The sequence below is a fragment of the Pongo pygmaeus genome, chromosome 5 (genome assembly GCF_028885625.2).
Source record: "Pongo pygmaeus isolate AG05252 chromosome 5, NHGRI_mPonPyg2-v2.0_pri, whole genome shotgun sequence".
Taxonomy (NCBI): domain Eukaryota; kingdom Metazoa; phylum Chordata; class Mammalia; order Primates; family Hominidae; genus Pongo; species Pongo pygmaeus.
Window position 1 is genome coordinate 122,883,154 of NC_072378.2, and position 20,447 is coordinate 122,903,600.

Consider the following 20,447-nt stretch of genomic DNA (forward strand, 5'->3'; position numbering starts at 1 on the left):
CACAGTGTCAGATCAATGTTAAGTTCACTTGGAAAGCACTCAATGAATATTTTCTATCGACTTTCCACCCTTAGAATCTGTTCTTACCTCTCGGGATATTTTAGTCTTCTGGGGAAAAACCATTACCCATAGAGAATGTTTAGTGAACATCATATTAAACTGATTTAGTGGTGAACTTCAGGGTTGATTATCAGAGTGAAAAGTAAAAAACTTTAGGAGATGACTGATCTAGACAAGGCCATCAGCATATATCCTGACAGGGCAGGTATTGAGAAAGTTAATTTTGAGATTTAAATTTTTAATTTACTACAAGGCAATTTTAAATAAGGTCTGAAATTGGATGAGTAGGCTTCCAAGGTCATGTGTATGCATTTCTACACTTTGTTAAAACCACAGTAAATAGTCCATTCATTTTGGTATATATGCTGTTAGATCCTGAAGATACTTAATCAATGGATATATGTGGCATACCCCCACCCCCAAGAGTATTATTGGAGAAAGATGGAGGAGAATGTTGCCTAACCTTTACTCCAATTCATTATTCTCAAACTGTGTGACCACAGTTACCTAGGGTGCTTGTAATGCATATGATGTCAGACATACTGAATCAAAAATTCTAGGGAAGGTACCTGGAATCTGTATTGCTAACAGACTTCTCAACTGAGTCTTATGAACAGAAGTTGGGGAAACACTGTCCTGGTTTAAATGGCATAAGATTAATTTTCAGTAAATAGGTGTTTTATTCAAACTTGCTTTATCTCTCCTGTATTTCTCCCCATCTCCCACGTTAAGATTTGTAAAAAAATCTTAGGAAGAGCTAATTTGCTTTAAATTAACTTTTTCAGTCTCCAAGCTGGCACAGGTGAGATAAAGTTTTCTCAATTTTTTTTTCTTCTCCTTTCCACAATTTAATCAAGTGTTAAAGTGAAAAATCTGGTTCTTTGTGGAGTGGTGCATTAAAAAAAAGGGGAATTAATTTACACTGCCTGGTGTCAGGATGTAATATGATTATGTTGGCAAAGCTATAAAAAGAAAATACCCAAAGCTCATAAAAAAATTTGAAGGAGGTCACTGTTAGAGCAGATGGAAGGAGCAGAGTGCCTGATCATTGAACAGCTACTGAGCTAAAAGGATATTCAGGTTGAGGTGTACATAGCTGGGAGAAGGTCACAAATCTTAATTAAAGCTTTCAGGGGGAAAGTCCTGGATTTGACAGTAGACGCATATTGATTTGCCTTACTGTATAGAAATGACTAAAAGGACTGGTAAATACAGTGTAGTCAGCTGTCAATTTCAATTACCCTGAGGGAATCTAATACAGTAGAGGGTTCCTATGCTGCATTCTTTGGGGCCTTCTCTCCTTTGTAACCAGAAAATACCCTTTCATGAAATGCAAACTTATTTTCATATTTTAACAAAAAAGCTACAAAGATTAAGTACATTAAAAAGTCTAAAATTAAACCAAAAAACAGGATTATTAAACAAAAATTTATATTGACCTCAATATTTTTAATGAATTCTGCCAATTGTTGTGACATGAAAGATAAGCTAGGAGGCAAAACTCACACACCTTAAAAACAACAAAATATTTAAATTATATTAGATAGGATTATACCACCAATGAGAGAAGTATTTGTTTCTGTTTTATTCTGTGAAAGAATTTTATGACATCTAAATGTGTGTGTGTTCATGGATTACACATATTATATACATTATATTGTATGTGTATTACATAATAATAGGTATAGAGAACAAAAAATAAATTTTTTCAAAATTGTGCACATTATTCAATTGTATGATCTTCTTTTTTAAGTTTCAAAAATGAATTAAAGTTTTCATATCAGATGAATTACTGAAACAATATTTTGGGTTTGCTGAAACACTATGGTGAATATGTGGTTCAAAGAAGAAAAATATTCTTGTTGAAACGATTCAGGCATATTGTAGATGGCTGTACTAGGTGACTTTTAGGTGACTTCTTTATAACTTTATAAAGTTATTTTAGTCTAATCTCTTCTAAATTTATAAGGGCCTATGACTCTAGAAAAGGCAATATAATGAAATTTTTTAAAATCCGTGTTTTGGAATCCTATGTGACAGGGCTTAAATCCTATCTTACGGCAAGTTTCTTAATATCTAAAAGACTCTATTTCAGTTGTTTCTTTTGAATTGTAGGGAATCTCTCTCTCCTCCCTCTTCTCTCCCTCCCTCTCTGACATCTGTGGTAAAGATTAAATAAAATATTGCGTATAAAGCCATGTACAGTATATATTAATAAAAGCCACTGCCTAGCTAAGGGCCCAATTAAGAGTAGCTGTTCTACCTGTGTATGGCTGATAACATTTTTAATTATCAACTGAGATTTCTTTACTCCTTTATACTTGCTTTAATACTCTATAAAGGCTGTTCACTGAGGGTTGATGCACTTAATCTAGAACAAACGATCACTTAAGTTTCTGTTTTTTAAAATCTAAACAAAGAGCCATAGTCTTGAAAGTCAGCATTATTTATGACAATAGCCTGACTTTTTGAAAGAAAAGATTTCTTGAGCTATCTGAAACTGAAGAACTGAGAACAAACCGTAGAGTGGGAATTACTATATGATGATGTAAAAGTTTTGATGTTTCTGGGAAGGGAAATGAGTCATTGACTAGCTAGTGGGAGAAGAATTCAGGATGTAATGAGACCCTAGTCATTATTCAAGTCTCTGTGAAGGTGGCCAGGACTCCAGCTCACTGGGTTGAACAGAAGGGAGATTGAATAATAAAAATTCTAATGAAAATCCAAGTGTAAAGAGGACTATCCCTCACTTCCCAGGGAAAATTTTGGTATCATAAAGAAGCTCTCTCTATATGTTCTTCGACCCTAGAAAGGTAGACAAGCAATGGTCAAGAGAAGTGCCCAAGCAGATGGGCCTGACTGCCACCTCACAGAGTTCCCAGCCCCTCAGAAGAGTGAAACTCCGAAGTGATTTCATGGACCTCATGGAGGGCATAGAACTATTTAAATAGACCATCAACCTTAAAGTCCAGAGATGGAACAAAGAGGATGCAGATGCACATATCTCTACCTGAGGTAATAGTTATACCTGAGACAATAGCAGTGGATCCCTGGGGACACTGATGTAACTGGACACATTGCAGCTCAGTGAGGGTCAGCGTGGACACAGGATATGTGTGAACCTGATGCCTTTTCTCTACACTTCAGTCTCCCTTTCATGAAAGAAAGGAACATGCTATTAGTGGTAGGCTGTCTTAGTCACCTCCTATTTACCCTGCTGGTGAGGGAGAGCTAAACACCACCTGACCCTGAAGAGATGAGACCAACAGCAGGTTATTAGTCACATCTACTGAATGCCTGGGGGAGGAGGACACAGCACACCTTGCAGGGCCACACAGGAGTTGCACTCAAGAGCAGAGTGAACAACCAGGGCTGTAGGAGGTAGGCTTTGGAGAATTAAGAGGGTAGGGTGCTCCCAGTTCTTGTGGAATGATGTGATTCAGTTGTTTGATTTGGCAGGCAAACAGAGAACAAAACCTGCTACTCAAGGATAAACAGAAACTGTGCCTGGTCCCCTTGGTAAGGATGGTGGTCTGGCTAGGATACCTGATCTATGGGAGCAGAGTGGGGAGGAGAACTTGTAGTTAGGCCATTAGAGACCTATTTTATCAGATATCAAGCCTTAATTTTTGGCTTTATGCTACAATTGATCACTTGATGCTTTGACATCAGTTTAAATCTTGATGATAACTGAGACTTTTAGGGATTAGGAGACATGCCTTCCTAGGAAGCAAAGTAGGCACCTGACCAAGCAGAGAGGGCCACATTTTGAGGTGGTTGCTAAAAACATGAACTTCGGGTATGTCTCCATATATAACCAGTAAAGGCAATTGAGAGACCTGTGTGACATTGATGCAGAGAGGTGTTCCCAGGGGGTGTGAATGGAGACTAACCAATGCTTGTGGCAGTGGTGACATCAAGGGGTAGAGGGACATTTTTCTCATTGTGACTTAAATAGTTCTTTGAAAACCCATTAGGCTTATCAATTAAAGTAGCTGCCTGGGGCTGACTACCTGAGGCCTATGGGAAGGCTGCATTTCAATGGAAAGCTTTCTTCAAGATTCCATTTTGTATTCTGAGACATAAAATGAGTGCCTTGGTAACAATCTAGTGTCTAAAACTCCAAATGAGATAAGGAATATCCTGTTGAGGCCTTGTATTGTGGCCTTAGGATATGTAGAGAAACCTGTTAATTTGGTTTATATATTTATATATGGGTACCTGTGAAACAAGAGATTCACAGAGTTCTTTAAAGTGTGACTCTTAGGCAATGGTCTAAGAGTTGTAAAAATATACATATGAGGCAAAATGGCCAGGGCATCCATTGCCAAGATAAATGTCTAGAGTGTGCCAATTGTGCTGACCCTTGGATTCTATTCTTTATCAGGGACATCTTGGTTAAAGAATTAAGAGCAACAACTCTCTACTGAGCTCTATCATGTATAATTGTGGCAACACCATTGGTAAAGTGTATGGCCTCCTATTGCTGTTCATTCAGTTGATCCCGGGGGCTCTCCAGGTAGCCAAGGACTCTAAGAAAGGGATGACTTCTCCTAGCACCACGGTTTTGGCAAAGGACTGGTGGTAGAGGAGGCTACCACCTTCTACAGACAGAATATGCCAGAAGGCCCAAGCTTGACTCCATCCTGTCGCAAAGAGGTCTCATAGCTATGCCAAATTCATGGGGGTGCTGCTCCAATGCATTACAAGGCATTGCAGTAGCTGGGTACAGTGGGTCACAGGCTCAAAGTCTGTGAGACCCTCTATTTCCAGAAAAGCCCGGTGTGTGGCCAGTAATTGCCACTATAACGGTGTATAGTACAAGGCCAGGAAAGGCAGTTTCTTGCATCAGTACCCCATGAGCAACTTATGACCATCACAGGTGGCCTAGAGACTCCAGGAGGCGTGAGATGAGGTCGCTGAAGCCTCTGAGGGCACTAACTGGAGTGCCTGTTGATTTCATTTTGGACGGCTTCTACAGCCTTTTGTTGAGGAGGTTCCCCTTTAAGATGGGCAATCTGTAAGTAACAGCATTAGTGAAATTAAAGAAAATTTGCAAAAGAATATGTTGTCTCCAGAACCCAAAAAAGACTAAAAGATGTTGGACTTGTATTAACCTTGTGGGTACTGAGAGGGTTAATACCTGTTTTTTGACAGTATCAGGGATGAAGCAGCTTTTGGTTTACCAAATAACTTTCAGGAATTTTAACAGAAGTCATAGGACTTTGTACTATGTGTGAAGTAATGATCCACCCTTTTTGTGTGAGTTCCTTTGTATTTGTATGTTCTTAATGAATACGTCAAACAAATCTTCCTGGAGAAGGATGTCATCAATGTAATATACCTGTGCTCTTGGAGGAAGGTGGATGTCATTAAGATCCTGCCTGCAAAGACTGTGTGCAGTAGCAAGGCTGCTGAGGTAGCCCTTGAGTAGCCTGGTAAAAATATATTGTGTCTCGTGGGAGGTAAAAGCAAACTGTGACTGCTAAGCTGCTGACATTGGCACCAAATGGATCATATTAGCCTAATTCGTAATAGCAAAATATTTATCAGTTGCTGATTGCATGGAGTCAGAAGTTTCAATACTCAGTTTGTTGGAAATAGGGGCCTGAACTGTATGGGACCATGGCATTAAGGTAGCAGCAGTCTACTGTGCTGCACCATTTATTTGTTCCAGGTTTAAGAACAGGCCAAATAGGCCAGATTGGGTTGTTAAATGGAGAAGCAGTGGGGATAATCACCCCTGCACTCTATAGCTGTCATATAACAAATTTTAATCCTCAAAAGCCCTGTTTTAAATTACTTTGAGCCATGTTAATAATTATTTTAATTTGGGGTGGAGGCAGAAGAGTCATGAATTTCCATTTTGTCAAGCCAATTTATAAGTGTCAAGATTTAATCTAATTTCCATTTATTTTTCATTGGGTCAGAGCGTCCATGTCCATTATGGGATATTTTAGGGCAATGATTGCTATGACCGTGATGGGAAATTTAGGCAAGACAGTAATTATGATGGTTAAGATGAGACATACCTTTTTGTCCTCTATTTTATATTCCAGAACTCCCCTAATGTTATGGGGGATACCATGTTTAAATTTAGTAAGATCCTAGTCATAACTGTAATCTGAGCCCTAGTGCCAGTTAAAACCATGAAGGTTTGCCAATTGGTGCATTTCAGCAGGTATTAAAGTTAATTAAGAACCTATACTGTAGAGGCACAAAAGCCAGTCAGTGCCCCTTTATCTTGGCTATATAAATGCCTTTAATATATTTTCAATTTCCAATTGGGTCAAATTGTAGATCTTTGTTTTAGGGTTCTTTTGTTGTTGGTGGTGGTGGTTCCTCCCTGTATCCAGGATTTTTTTTTCTTTGCTTTTTTTAAATTTCTTTTCTTTCTTCCTTTCTTTCTTTCTTTTTTTTTTTTTTTTTTTTTGGTGGTGGTCACTGGACATATTTGGTGGTGGTAGGGTGGTGGTGAGGGATCCTCTTTACCCTGATGATATTTATAAGTCTTTTCTCTCAGAGAGCTTCAAATTAGTATCATCAAGGTTAGGGGTTTCCCCCACAGCAATGGTTGATTTATATGGTTTAAAGACCCTGGGCTTAAATTGAGTTTGAATTAATGGTGCCATGGAGTACCACCATGCCACAAAGGTAACATAGGATTTTTTTCTATAACCTCAAGGATTAGGATCTTTATTGCAACAGAGACATAGTAAGCAGAGTGGTACAGGGAAAGAAAGCTAGGTTTATAACCCAGACTCAATAGACCAAAATTATCTCCTGCTGCCACTGCCCTACCTTTTCTGTCTTGTGGACTTTTTCCCTCTTTCTTTGTTTCTTTCTCTGCACAAATTCCCTGAGAATATTTTGAGTTTGTAGCTAGGTGAAATTGGAGCTTTCTGTACAATCACCTCTGGTGCAGACTTTCTGGGTACTTATGGGAAAACAGGGAGCTTAGTGGCCTTTCTCAGAAGTGGCTGCCTCTTCCTCTAGGGAGTGCGAGTCCATCTCTCTGGAGTTGAGGTCCATATCCAGTAAAGTCATTAGTCTATGGCTTGGATAGGGCCAGCAAGCCCATGATTGCAAGACTGGCCATTTGGTGTGTTGGTAGGCAGCAGTGCTGAGTCCAGACATACTGGCTGTGGGTTTTGCATTGGCAAATCATTTGAGTACCAAATGCTCCTTCCTCTCTCCACCCTTTTCTTTTTTCATTAGCACCTGTGCCACAGGCCACCATGGATCTGCTCCTCGATGCCCTTCAGAGTCATGAGAGCACAAGCAATAGCAGCTCAGGAAGCAGCAGCAGAGGAGACCAGAAAGGTCACTACCTTTGCATGAACAACAATGGCAACCAGGATACCATGCTTGGTTCTTCATGGGGTGGCCACCTTCCTTCCCACAAACCTCACACAGGGCTGCCTCTGTGCCTGTTCCATAGGTGTACCATTACAAGCAATGTCTGTATTGCTGCTCCAAGCAGCCAGTGACAGTCACCAGGCTAGATATGGTGATCAGAGAGCTCTAGCCTGAGCTCTGGTAAGCAAGACTGAAGTACTGACTGGTTAAGGCACTGTTTTCTCATTGTATTTACAGGCTGAAGCTTCAGAGATCACCTGCCAAACACAGGCTGAACCTGACAGCATGTCACACCAGGGTATAGTTAACAACCATTTTCTTCTTGGGGACAAGAGCATTGCAGAGTTAAAAGAGATGGCATAACAGTGCCACATAGGCCATAGCTCAAGCCCATCAGCAGTTAGCAGTTCTGTCTCAGGTACGCTTACCAAATAACTCAGAACCAAATAACCAAGGAAGAGTTAATTGTAACTGACAAGGTGTCTTCTGAAATGGTTGGGCATGTCATATGGTTCATAACACCAGTGGATTTTATTGCTTTCTATTCACCCCATTGGTGAACGAAAGATTCCTGCCCTGGAGATTCAGAGATGCCTAGACAACCAACACCCAACACTGGACAGATGAGATCCACAGCAGTTTACTGGTCATACATACTCACCACCAAAGGAGAAGAACATTGCAGGGCATGCAGGAGCATGTGGGGGTTGTAACCAGGAATAGTATGAACAACCAGGGGCTGTGGGAGTAATAGTAGCAAGAGTTACTATTAGTTACATTAGGTAACCAGAATAAGACTTGGATTTCTAAGAGTGACATGCTCAGTAAAAGGGTAATATGACAAAACCCTAACCTCCAAGGAAGACAGTAAAGCGACTTTCCCAGTCTTGACTTTGCCTCAGATGGAAATGGGGGAAACGCTCTCTTAATAACTTATGAACGAAAATGAAACCTCACATTGAGTGTGCAAATTTCCAACTGTGTAGTCTGTGTAATCCGAACAAAAGTCATGCTGAGAATATAAGGCTAACCAATCTGTTATTACCCCAGACAACCAGCAGAGGCAAATTCAGATCTAGGTAGAGGAAAACACCTTAACCCCATTTAACCCAGGTCTCAGGTAATTTTTTTTAAAAACTTTCTTTCTTTTTGAGATGGAGTCTCACTCTGTTGCCCAGGGTGGAGTGCAGTGGCATGACCTTGGCTCACTGCAACCTCCACCTCCTGGGTTCAAGTGATTCTCCTGCCTCATGCTCCTTAGTGTCTGGGATACAGGCACACACCACCTCACCCAGCTAATTCTTATATTTTTAGTAGAGACAAGTTTTTGCTGTGTTGGTCTCGAACTCCTGACCTCAGGTGATCTGCCTACCTTGGCCTCCCAAAGTGCTGGGATTACAGGCATGAGCCACTGCACCTGGCCTTAAGGAAAATGTTTTTAAAAATATGATCTCAGAACCCCAAATCACAAAGCGACCAAAGAAATAAGTCTCCATGAGAAAGTTTTGACAAAAACAGTAAACAATGGGATCAGAGTATAAAGAATTTAGATATTGGAATTTTTCATAGAGAATTTTTTTTCACTATTTGAGAAGAATATATTTTAGTACTGTGGCATAATGTATAAATTTTTATAATAATAACTATATATGATGTAGTATGTAGTATAGGTCTTAACTGTATCATTCATCATACAGTTATATGTTAAAATAGTTAATATTTATATGCTATAACATGAAGCATGATGTCGTGTACTTTCTCCTCTATTTTTCATTTGGAATACATTCTACAACATGACCCAAAATGTGAGAACTTGTGACTTGTAACTTTTGTTTAAAGCCATAATTGTTCAATAATGTGCTACAGAAAGATTCAATTGACTTCTCTTATGAAACAAGCTTCATTGTATCAGCTCTACTGTTCTGTGAAATGCCCTTTAAGTAAAAGATAAAATAACATTTTAATGCATTGTGTATAATGTACACATGCATATTGTGTATGTACTGAACACACATTGTATATGATATTGTTATTACTATTTGTGAAAAATTTTTATAGCCTTACTATATTTGAAAAGAATAATTGAGGGTTTTTTTATTTTTTATTTCTTTTAAACTTACAGAATTTTAATGGGAAAATGCTCATGTCATATGTTAAGCAAACACAGCAGGAAACAGTACAGTATTTTGAAAACTATTTAAAACCCCACAGAAAAAAGACTGGAAGCAAACAGCTGCTCTTGTGTGATAAGACTATTGTTTTTATTTCAATTATTAAAACATTCCTTTATTATTTTTACTATGAGAAAAAATATGTAAGTATAAGTGACTAAGTAATAAGATACTGTAATACAATGAACTAAACTTGAAAAAGAGCAAAGTAGATTGCCTAGAAATAAAAATATGATAACTGGAAATAAAAACAGTGTGTGGATTATGCAGCCGATTAGACACAGCTGAAGAGAGAATAGTGAACTATATACACTTACGATGCAATTCTCTGAAGAATCTAATACATTTATGATGCAGTTGCCATTCTTATGTAGTGCGTTTTTGCCGTTCTTATGTAGAGCTTTTACATATATATACACACACATATATATATACACGTATGTATATATGTATATATGTAAAAGCTATATATACACACATATATATGTGTATATATGTAAAAGCTCTACGTAAGAACGGCAAAAATGCTCTCTCTATATCTAAAAAACACTATATATACATATTATATATATATAGAGAGAGAGAGAGAGAGAAATTGGTTCATGCAATTATGAAGGCTGAGAGGTCCTAAGGCTTTGGCAAGCTAGAGACTCAGGAGAGCTAATGATATGGTTCCAGTTTGTGTTCTAGTCTGATAACCAGGAGACCCACTGTTGTCAGTTCCAGTCCAAGTCCGAGTTTAAGGCAAAAGATTGAAGACTGAAGACAGCTCGAAGACAGGCTGAGAAAGAAATTGTCCTGCTCTCTATCTTTTTATTCCATTCAGGACGTCAATGCATAGGATGTGGCACACCCATATTGAGAAGGGCAATGTGTTTTATGCAGTCCACTGATTCAGATGTTAATCTTATCAGGAAACACCCTCACAGACACACCCTGAGAAATGGTTAACCAAGTATCTGAGCACTTTGTAGCCCAGTCAAGGTGGCATATAAAATTAGCCATCACAATTAGCAAACTTCTTAACAGCAAAAATAGAATAATGTGGAATAATATTGTTAGGTGCTTTCATCCTAAAATAGTGTGTTTGTAAGAATGAGGATAAAAATAGATCTTTTCAGGCATCAAAAAAAACCCATAGTTCCCAAAAGAATTTCAAAGACTAAACTCCAGGGGAAAAGGTGAATTATCTCAGGAATTGGAACATGAAAAAAAATAACATTGTGGAAATATAACGGTATTATGGATATACACAAAAGACCAATTCTTAAATACTTAGATATATGCTAAGGTATTTAGATATGCAGTATCATGTTATTGGCAGCTTGCTTTCAGTTGGTGAAATAATAACTGTGTGTGTGTGTGTGTGCGTGTTTCTGTTTAGAGAGATTAAATATAGCAAAGTGTTGATCATTGAATCAGGTGGAGGCTCCTGCTTGAAACCCCAGTACTTTTGGAGACCAAGGAGGGAGGATCACTTGAGGCCAGAAGTTTAAGACCATCCTTCAACTCTACAAAAAGTTTTAAAATTAGGCAAGTGTGGTGCTGCCCACCTGTATCTCTAACTATTCAGGAGGCAGACAGTACATTGCTTTTAGCTCAGACAATTGAGGCTGCAGTGAGTTATGATCATGTCACTGCACTCCAGTCTGGGAAAGAGAGGGAGACCCTGTCTAAAAATAAAATATACCAGAAAAACACTATAGCTGAAAGCCATCTATTTAATAATCCTTAGAATTTGTCTCACAAGTTATTATAAACAAGATCTGTTGTTTCCGTGATCAAAAATTTCTCCACCAATATCTAATTTTGTGGTGCCTTTGTGAGTCCTCCAAGATCACCATGGTTCAATGACCACGTTAATAATCAAAGCCTTTTTCAGAAATCAATGGACAATGAGTGTATTTGTCTATTTCTAGAGCGTTTATTTTATTTTTTATTCTATTTGTCTACCCTTGAGGAATACCACACAGAATTAATAGCCATCAAGCCTGATAGTGTAAGTCCTTTGCTTTTTCCTTTCTATTTGAAATAAGTTATTCTCAGTCTGTTGCATTTTCATATAAATTTTTGGAATCAGCTTATTACTCCTATTGTGGTAGATTTGATTTAAAAACTTCACCTTTTAATATGCTTTAATGGTTCTCCTTGACATCTGTCGCTATTTTCAGAAAGTGCATCTTTTTTTTTTTTTTTTTTTTTTTTTGAGACGGAGTCTTGCTCTGTGGCTACACTGGAGCGTAGTGGCGCAATTTTGACTCACTGCAACCTCCAACTCGCTGGTTCAAGTGATTCTCCTGCCTCAGCCTCCCAAGTAGCTGGGATTACAGGCACATGCCACCACGCTCAGCTAATTTTTTATATTTTTAGTAGAGACGGGGTTTCACCATGTTGGCCAGGATGGTCTCGATCTCCTGACCTCGTAATCTGCCTGCCTTGGCCTCCCAAAGTGCTGGGATTATGGCATGAGCCACTGCGCCTGGCCAGAAAATGCATCTCATACACACCTTTACTACGTGATTTAGAAGTTTCATGATTCCCTGGTGCTTACAGGATACGTTCACATATTGTTCATGGCATTCATTTTCTTTGCAACTATGTTATGACTATGCTCCAACTCATTTTTGCGGCTCCACCTGGGCATAACACTCCATGGCAGCAAAATGTTTCCTTTTCTCTTATTTAGAACTTGCTTTTTACACTCCCCCCTTTTAGCTTACAGATATTTCTCTGACTTAGTAAGCCTTTCATTCCCTTTCTACCTGTGTAGATTCCTCCCAAATTTTGAGGCTCTGTATGTGTTCTACAGCCTTTGTGAAATATTCCTTAATCACCCCAAAATTCAATAGCCATTTATCTTTTACATTTCTATAGTAGTTTTATTTATAACACTTATTTGAATATATCATATATTTACTTCTATTTTTACATTTCCTTTAATATGCACATATTCCATCTGTACAACGAGTTCACAACTCTTTCAGGGTGGGGACCATATATTAAGCATCTTCATGTGTCCCCACTGTTTCTATCACAATGCTTAGTCTTATTTGCCACTGTTTCCCCAGAGTCTTGCACTGAACGGAAGATATAGTAGATGCTTAACAATAATTCATTGAATGAGGACTGAGACTGTGCTCAATAAATGTTTGCTGAGGTGTAATTGAAGGAGAAAATAATGAGTTGTCAGATGAAATGGGTTCCAATCTTGTCTCTGTTACTTGCTAGCTAGGTTTAGCCAAACCCTTTTATTTCTATGACCTTCAGTTTCCTCACCCTTAAAATGAAGATAGTAGTGACTAATCCACAGTATAGAATCACATGAACAAATTCTCATTAAAGTGCTTTAAAACAATGCATGCTTAACACATGTGTATGCCATTTTTCATATCATAAAAATCTTTATTATAGAAAATTTGGAAAAAAGTAAAATTCAAAGAAGAAAGTAGAAATCATTAATAATAACATACACAAAGGGAATAACTATTATAATTTCAGTATATTTCCCTTAAAATGTTTTTCTGTGCATGTATTTTAAAACTAATATATGCATAGTGGTTTTAAAGTTTTGAAAATTTATGTTTTTAAATATTTTAGATATTTTTATGGCGTCATTTTTCTATTTAACTTATATGGTACTAAAGGACTATAGTAGCATAATTTTGTACAAAAGATTTTTATAAAAGTTAAATGTATCAATTTAAATAATGTTACTTCTATTAATTGCAGGTTAATATGAACATGCATAATTTGATGAAAAAATATTTCAATGAGATGATTTTTCTTTCTAAAGTAGTTTGCCATTTGGTTGGGTTTTTTTTCCTCTGTGACCCAGAAAAATTCTCAAAACTACTCTTAATTTTTGTTCCCGTAATTTTGATTGAATTTTTTGCTTGCTGCAACATTATAATGATTTCTTCTGTAAAGTACCGAAGATAACTTAGAAAACAAATCAGAGCTTAAAAAGGCTTAATCATTTATATTCATTTAAATAAGGACTAAGAGACATCATAAGAGTTTTTCTTTAAATTGATGAAATAGAAGAAAAAGACACTACTGAAACTGTGGGTGCATTTAAAAAAGCATTATACATATTTTATACCCATTTTATTTATCCAATTGAAGAAAAATTTATAAATAATTTCAGTACTCAGCCATGTTCCTTGCTTTTTGGCTATGCATATTTAAGATAGTTGGTATATGCCCTGTAATGTTAACATTCAAGAAAATTTTATTTTTTCAAAACTGTCATTAGAAATTTTGAATTATGTTGATTTGAGAAAGATTGCATTTTTAAGATATAATAAAATGACGTCAAATAAATATCATCTAGCTTCAAACTAAATGGTGTGTAAAATATGTTGTGATATTCTTGTGTATGTGCCGCTGAAAAAAATTCTGGCAGGATATGCACCAGAATTACAACAGCACTGTTACTGGATAGTGGGATGGCAATCTCTTTTTCCTTCTTTGTCTTTCGGAGTTGTCCTTTTCCCAACAACAAGCATATATTAATGTCATATGCAAAAAGAAAAAAAATTCCTGTTAAAAAGAAAAGTGGAAAGACAATTATTTTATTTATTGAGTGCCTGCTGAATAAGAATCAGGCATGGCTTTTGGTCCTATGAATACATCAATGAAACAACCTACAAAAACAAAAGCTCTGCTTTGTGGAGTTTACCTTCTAGTGAAGGGAGACAGACAATAAGCAACAACTGCAATCATAAGTAAATGAGAATACATTTTCAAAGCTGGTAAGTGCTAAGAGAAAGTAAGAGGAATCAGAAGCTGGAGGGATGAGATGCAATTTTAGACAAGGTGGTTAAAGCAAGCCCCACTGAGAAAGCAGGACTCTGTCAATATTATCTTTTGTGACCCTTTTTCCTCTGCCATATTATCTCATTTTAATATTACTCAGATTAAGAATGCTTTTTTAGGCATCATGAAGAAATCAAGAACTTCAATCCCATTTTAACCATTGGAAAGAACACTTAAACATGGTTTGTTTCTGAAAGTACGTGAAAATTTCACCTTCAGGGAGAAATCTTCCTATGGGCAGTGTAGGGGAGATATGGTTTTCTGTGACTGGTGACTTGCATGGTTCAGATGTTGCAGAAACGTAGACAAGTTTGAGGGTGTGCTCGGAAGCAGATTGTAAATGATTTTTTGAATGCCTTTTTAAACAATATCAACTTTCTGGAAATGTCTCAGAGTTAATCTCTTTTTCTTGACGTGGAGTCTTGCTCTGTTGCCCAGGCTGGAGTGTAGTAGCATGATCTCAGGTCACTGCAACCTCCTTCTTCCGGATTCAAGTGATTCTCCTGCCTCAGCCTCCTGAGTAACTGGGATTACAGGCAAGCATCACCACGCCTGGCTAATTTTTGTATTTTCAGTAGATACTGGCCAGTAGATATTGGCCAGGCTGGACTCAAACTCCTGACCTCAGGTGATCTGCCTGTCTCAGCCTCCCAAAACCCTGAGATTACAGGCATAAGGCATCACGCCCAGCTGCGTTAATCTCTTTCTGTCTACAGTCCAACATCAGAGGCCGTCTCTAGAGCCACGTCAACACTGTTGCTTAAAAGAATAATTGATATTCATAATGATACTCTGTCATAGTGCCTATAAATTTATATGACTGATATCTAAATAAATTCCATTTGTGTAGTTGTTAACCAAGCACGTTTATAGCATTAGTTCATTTGAGTCCAGGGTAGTAAAATAGATAATATAAATCCTACTTTTTAAAAATGTAGAATGCTAATCAACAAAGAAGTTAGATGTCTTTCTAGGAGTTGGAAGTTCAGGATTCAACTTCAGAAGTGTTCACTTTTAGGCGACCAAACTTCCCATTGCTCCATATAGACCGTGTAACAAACAAGAGGACTAAGTCAGGGCAGTCACTTTGAGAGTGTGTTAATGCAGTTCAGTAGTGCCCAAAGCTCTGCTTTCAAATCGTCATTTAAAATAGTTTTATTTTGAATGTGTGCAAATCTAAATTACTTAAGGAGGTTTTGGAAAGTAGCTAAAGTCATTCTTAGTACAAAGAGATGGGATCAAGTGGGAGTTTTTTTTTTAATTATAAACAGTTTACTATAAAATATGTTATATTTTAAATAGAACATGTTACCACTATTTGATGTATGAGTATAAAATGAGTTTCAATGATGGAGTCACAAAAACAGTTTCAGAAGTGGAATAAATATGTGGCTACTTAAAGTAATTGCTTTGATAGATGATACTCATTTCCACCTATAAATTTTGGTGTGTTAGTAAAAATAGTTCTATTATTTGGTATCACACTGCATTTTCCCTTTGAAAGATAAATAAGTATATATTAATCATAAATGCTTTCTGAAATGAAAGCATAAAATTTAAAGTGTCCATGTGTATAACCATCAGATGTCCTAGATGAGGGTGGTGCTGTATGAGTTTTTGCAGCAACTACTGCTCTGGCTCTACCAATCCAGGTTTACTACCCACATCTAAAAGCCATTGTATTTGCCATTAGTCTACAGCCTGACTCCTATCTATTTTGATGTTAACAAAACAAAATCTATTTTAACACTGAATAACTGAACTTTCAGTCTTATTTTATTCTTTATTTACTTTCGGTCTTTATTATGACTATTAATAATATAAAGGACCTTCATTTTCAGCTCATAATCGATAGGTATCAGCTATTAATTCAACACTGATTTATTGATTGTATTAAGCAGATATGTTCCAGTCTCTCTACTAGGCAGAGGGATACAAAGGCATTTCTATTGTGACCACATTGGTAAGAATTAACTTCCCCTTCTCTTCTTCCTACTGATGTCATAAACAGTCATTTGACATTTTAAAGCCATATATCTCATTGAAAAGGGAACTGACTTTTTAGGCCTTGCATGTAAACCCCCAACACAGACTGGCTGTGTTCCCTCTTTGTAGGGAAGAGTACAAGCAGACCACAAGAACTTCAAAATCACATTGTACACAAGAACTTCAAAATCACATTATTTTCCTACTAGGGCAAATTCAGTGCTGGGGATTTTGTGTACTTGGAGTGTATTTGTGCCCCCTTTGAAATCTAAGAATACTTTGTGTACAATAGTAGTTGGAAAAGCAACTAAATGAGAAATGGGTGGTCTGAGGGCAGCCCTTCTCTGAAATTTGCTTACTTATTTTCTGGGGTTCCATTAAATGCTATGTTCCCTGTGAAGCCTGGCCTCATTTTCTATCCTGGAATTAAGCACTTCCTCCACTGCTCACATGGTAAAGGTGCCTTGCACGCAGCCTTCACAGACTGCCAGTTAAGGCATGGGAAGACCTTACTTACTGTGCCAAATTCCACAGTATCTAGCGTGGGGCTTCGCAGAGTTGGTGTTACATAAATGCTTTTTGAATTGAACCCTAACTTCTTTAAGGAGGCTCCAGTACCTCAATAAAATAAGAACCAACAATATTTGAGTCACTGGTTAGAAAGAATAATGTGAAACAAATGAAAGTGAAGGAGTATAAATAGGGTTTGAGGTAAGGTGGGAAAAAAGAATGAGAAGGATTTCTTCAAATCCATGCTAAATCCTCTCGATTCTGAATACTCTGAAGCTAGAAATAAAAGCTAAACTACATAAAATGTAGACAGTAGGGATGCTTTGCTATGGTTATAACCACTTATATTCATCTACAGGAGAAGTGAAACTATCACTCTATTCTGGATACCACCCACTATACATAGCACACACACACACAAACACACACACCACACAGGGACACACACACCCCACTCAAACTAATGTATTAAAAAGGAAACCTGTTTAATTTTTAGAAAGACTTTTTCGTATACAGTGAATTTTCTTTTTTCTTTTTATCCCTGTAGATAGCTGGGTTTGTTTTCGTTTTTTGTTACGGAAAGCAGCAGGAGGAATCATGGTAATGGAAGAAACAGTACCGTCTAAACTTAGGAAAGACTTTGACACAAATTAAGCTATGTTATATTGATGCATCACTTAAGTGTCTGGATCTGGAAGTCTGGACTATATCATCTTTTCAAATGTAATATCCTGCAATCATGTGAGAAATTTATTAGTCCTTTTGGGAATCTGCAAGTGGTTGGGAGAAGCCCAACTAACTCCCTGCAAACCTTTATGGAGGGTACATGTTGAATAAGTCTTTCTAGCATGAAACTAAAAAGAATAAGATGACCAGCTAAATCTGACTCCCCCAGACACAGACACATACTCAAGGGGGCTACATAGTTTATTGCAGTTCATCTTTTTTATCATTAACAACATCCATGTATATTAGTGTTGTAAGTGGCCCTATGTTAGTATAAGAAATAACATTGTGTTGGAAAGGTATTCAGCTTTGTGCATTAATTTATCTGGAAAATTATGAAAAAATTAATTTGACTTTGCGTTTTGAATTTTATATGTTTAAGCTGTCAAAAATTCTCTGTGGTAAAAATAACTTCCATGTGCCTACCAATGTATATTGAAGGATCTGTCTATGCAATTAGCAAGCAAGAACATAAGCATTAAAAAATGTGCGTGTCAACAAACAAAAGGTAGAGTTCCTTTTGACTTATACTACTAGCACAGAAATACCATCTTTGGAAAAATTTCAAAAACAGGAAGGTTTCTAAGTTGAAAAAAATTACACAGGTCTACATTTCATGTAAGTTCTGTTTAGCTTAAAATGATCTTGATACTTAAGTGAATAGGAGATATGTAAAGCATTTACATTTTAGGAGTGGGTAATTTTACTTTATTTCCAAATAATAGGATTTGAGGTCAAGAAAGGTAACTGGAAAGATCAAACTGTGTCTCATCTCACTGGACTGTGGGTAACTCTTTGTAACTTGTGGGCCAACAACAAGGCTTTGCGCTTAATAATTTAGTAGGAGCTCAAGAGATGACTGGATGAATAAATAATGATCTGTTTTTGTTGGCACACAAAGAAGTAATTCTAGTTCTTTCACCTTTTTTGGAAGAGGTTCATATGTTTCAAAACAGAAAATTATATGAAATAAATGATTCCTAGGCAGAGAACTGAAAACATCTAGCATAAGGTATTAGGATACTGAGAGCTGGAGAGAGGCAGATAAGGCATTTGGTTATCAGGGGAGACCAGTGTCAGTCTGTCCATTTGTCAGTCTCTCCTTCTCTCTCAGTCTTTGGTCAGGAAAAGCACCGACATTTTTTCCAAAATGCACGTTTTTACTTCTTTGTTATTCTGTGTTTTTTCAGAAAGTCTGACTCATACCTCCAGGGAACTAATTTAGTGGGCAAGAAGTTTATTTGAAGTCTTAGGTACAAAATGAGCAATGGTTTCTCTGTGGAAGATAGGGTGAGTGATATGTGTCTGGAGATGAGAAAAGAATGTATCTACCATTTTGCAATCTTGGCTTCAAGTAAGGAAGCTTGAGAAAATAATGTGTATGAGTTAAGAAAATGGACCTGTTGTGGGTAAGAAAGAGTTTGCAAAAACTTCTATTTGTTTATAATTATGCTTCTAATATACTAACATCCTCTTTTTCTTAGCAGGCTCTTTGGGGCCCACTGGGTTCTGACTGGTGATTTTTTAATATGCCTTTAGTGCTCCGTTTATCTTGAACATCTTGTCCTCTTGAGTTGTGCTGGTGTTGCATTTTCAATATTTCAGAGACTGTAAAGATGCTGGCATGTGTACATGTGTATATATATATATATATACACACACAGTCATACATATACATGTATATATATATACACACGTATATGTATGACTGTGTAATAGTCTTTTGTCAAGCAGCCTGAAAATTGTATATTTTCAATAGAGATAGAAGTGTGTCTCAGGCAATGTAAATTGCATTACCTTGCTGTGGGATTGTAAGGACTTTTGTGAAATCTCCAAATGTCTAAATGGTTCCAGCTCCTGTAAGCAGCCACACTTGACAAAGCAGCACTCATCTAGAGTCCTTTGTTAATTCTATAGAAGAGAAAGAGGAAGAGTTGCTAGTGAGTCAGCTGCCTTGGTTAGCAAACATAACATAATTAGCTATTTAAGCCCAGAAAATTAAAAGAACCTCAAGTTAATCTGTCATTTTTCTCTGTAGTATTTCCTCATCTTTCTGTGGGCTATATATTACAATTGTCACAAGCCATTTGAAGAGAGCAATTGTCTCTTTTCTATATGTATATCACCCCTTTTAAAAAAACCAAGCATATGCAATCAATGTTGTATAGAAAACTAACAACAGACAAATGAGAGATGGCTACTGGGGGAAGGAGAAGCTTTCACTTAAGGATATGCTATCATTTGGTTTAATTTTCAAAATGATACTTTTAGAACCTTTCTGTGCTAGAATATCTGTTTATTCATAATTTTTCCAGGTGGATGTTTCAATTCTTTTAAATTACAAAGGTAATATATGCTCATTAGTACAAATCAAAATATGTAAAGAGGTAGAGAAAAAGGTTAATATTTTCTTTGTTCTACCTTCCATTCCCAACTAGAATTTTTATTATTTGTATAAAGTTGAGATTACATTGTATTCATAATATTCTCCCCTTTTCCCGCACACTATAAATATTAATTTTTAAACTTGCTTTATTTCACAGTGTGTCAGTGGATCTAATACATTCTTTAACATTGTGGTATAACATTCCATTACATAATTACATAGTTTATTCATATACTTTTTTTCTTGTTGGGCTTTCAGGTTATCTCCAGTGGTACAATAAATCTCTTTGCTTTGGAGTTTAAAGAGCCCAGCTAAGAGTCACCTTGTGGATTCCAATATTCCTGCCACCGATTTCCAGGCCATTGACACATTTGGTCAGGAAAATAGCTTTTCTCGTAGAAAGTGCCATCTTCCTACATCGCTGTGAGGCT

General features: G+C 37.0%; 1 protein-coding gene across 10 annotated transcripts in view; it reads left to right on the forward strand.

Annotated features, from left to right (window-relative positions):
• PKIB (cAMP-dependent protein kinase inhibitor beta) overlaps window positions 1–20,447 on the forward strand; it is a 236,063-nt gene that overhangs the window by 203,397 nt on the left and 12,219 nt on the right. For 2 of the 10 annotated variants that reach the window (XM_054492925.2, XM_054492926.2), the window contains 2 exons: window positions 7,279–7,383; window positions 7,657–7,717. The exons of 2 other annotated variants lie outside the window; for them this stretch is intronic. In XM_054492925.2, coding sequence (XP_054348900.1) covers window positions 7,315–7,383; window positions 7,657–7,717 — 130 coding nt within the window. In that variant the 5' untranslated portion in view covers window positions 7,279–7,314. Of the gene's footprint in view, window positions 1–2,869; window positions 3,076–7,278; window positions 7,384–7,588; window positions 7,600–7,656; window positions 7,838–19,015; window positions 19,040–20,447 lie in introns of those variants that run through there. 6 more of the 10 variants (XM_054492924.2, XM_054492928.2, XM_054492930.2 and 3 more) reach the window with 6 other exon arrangements.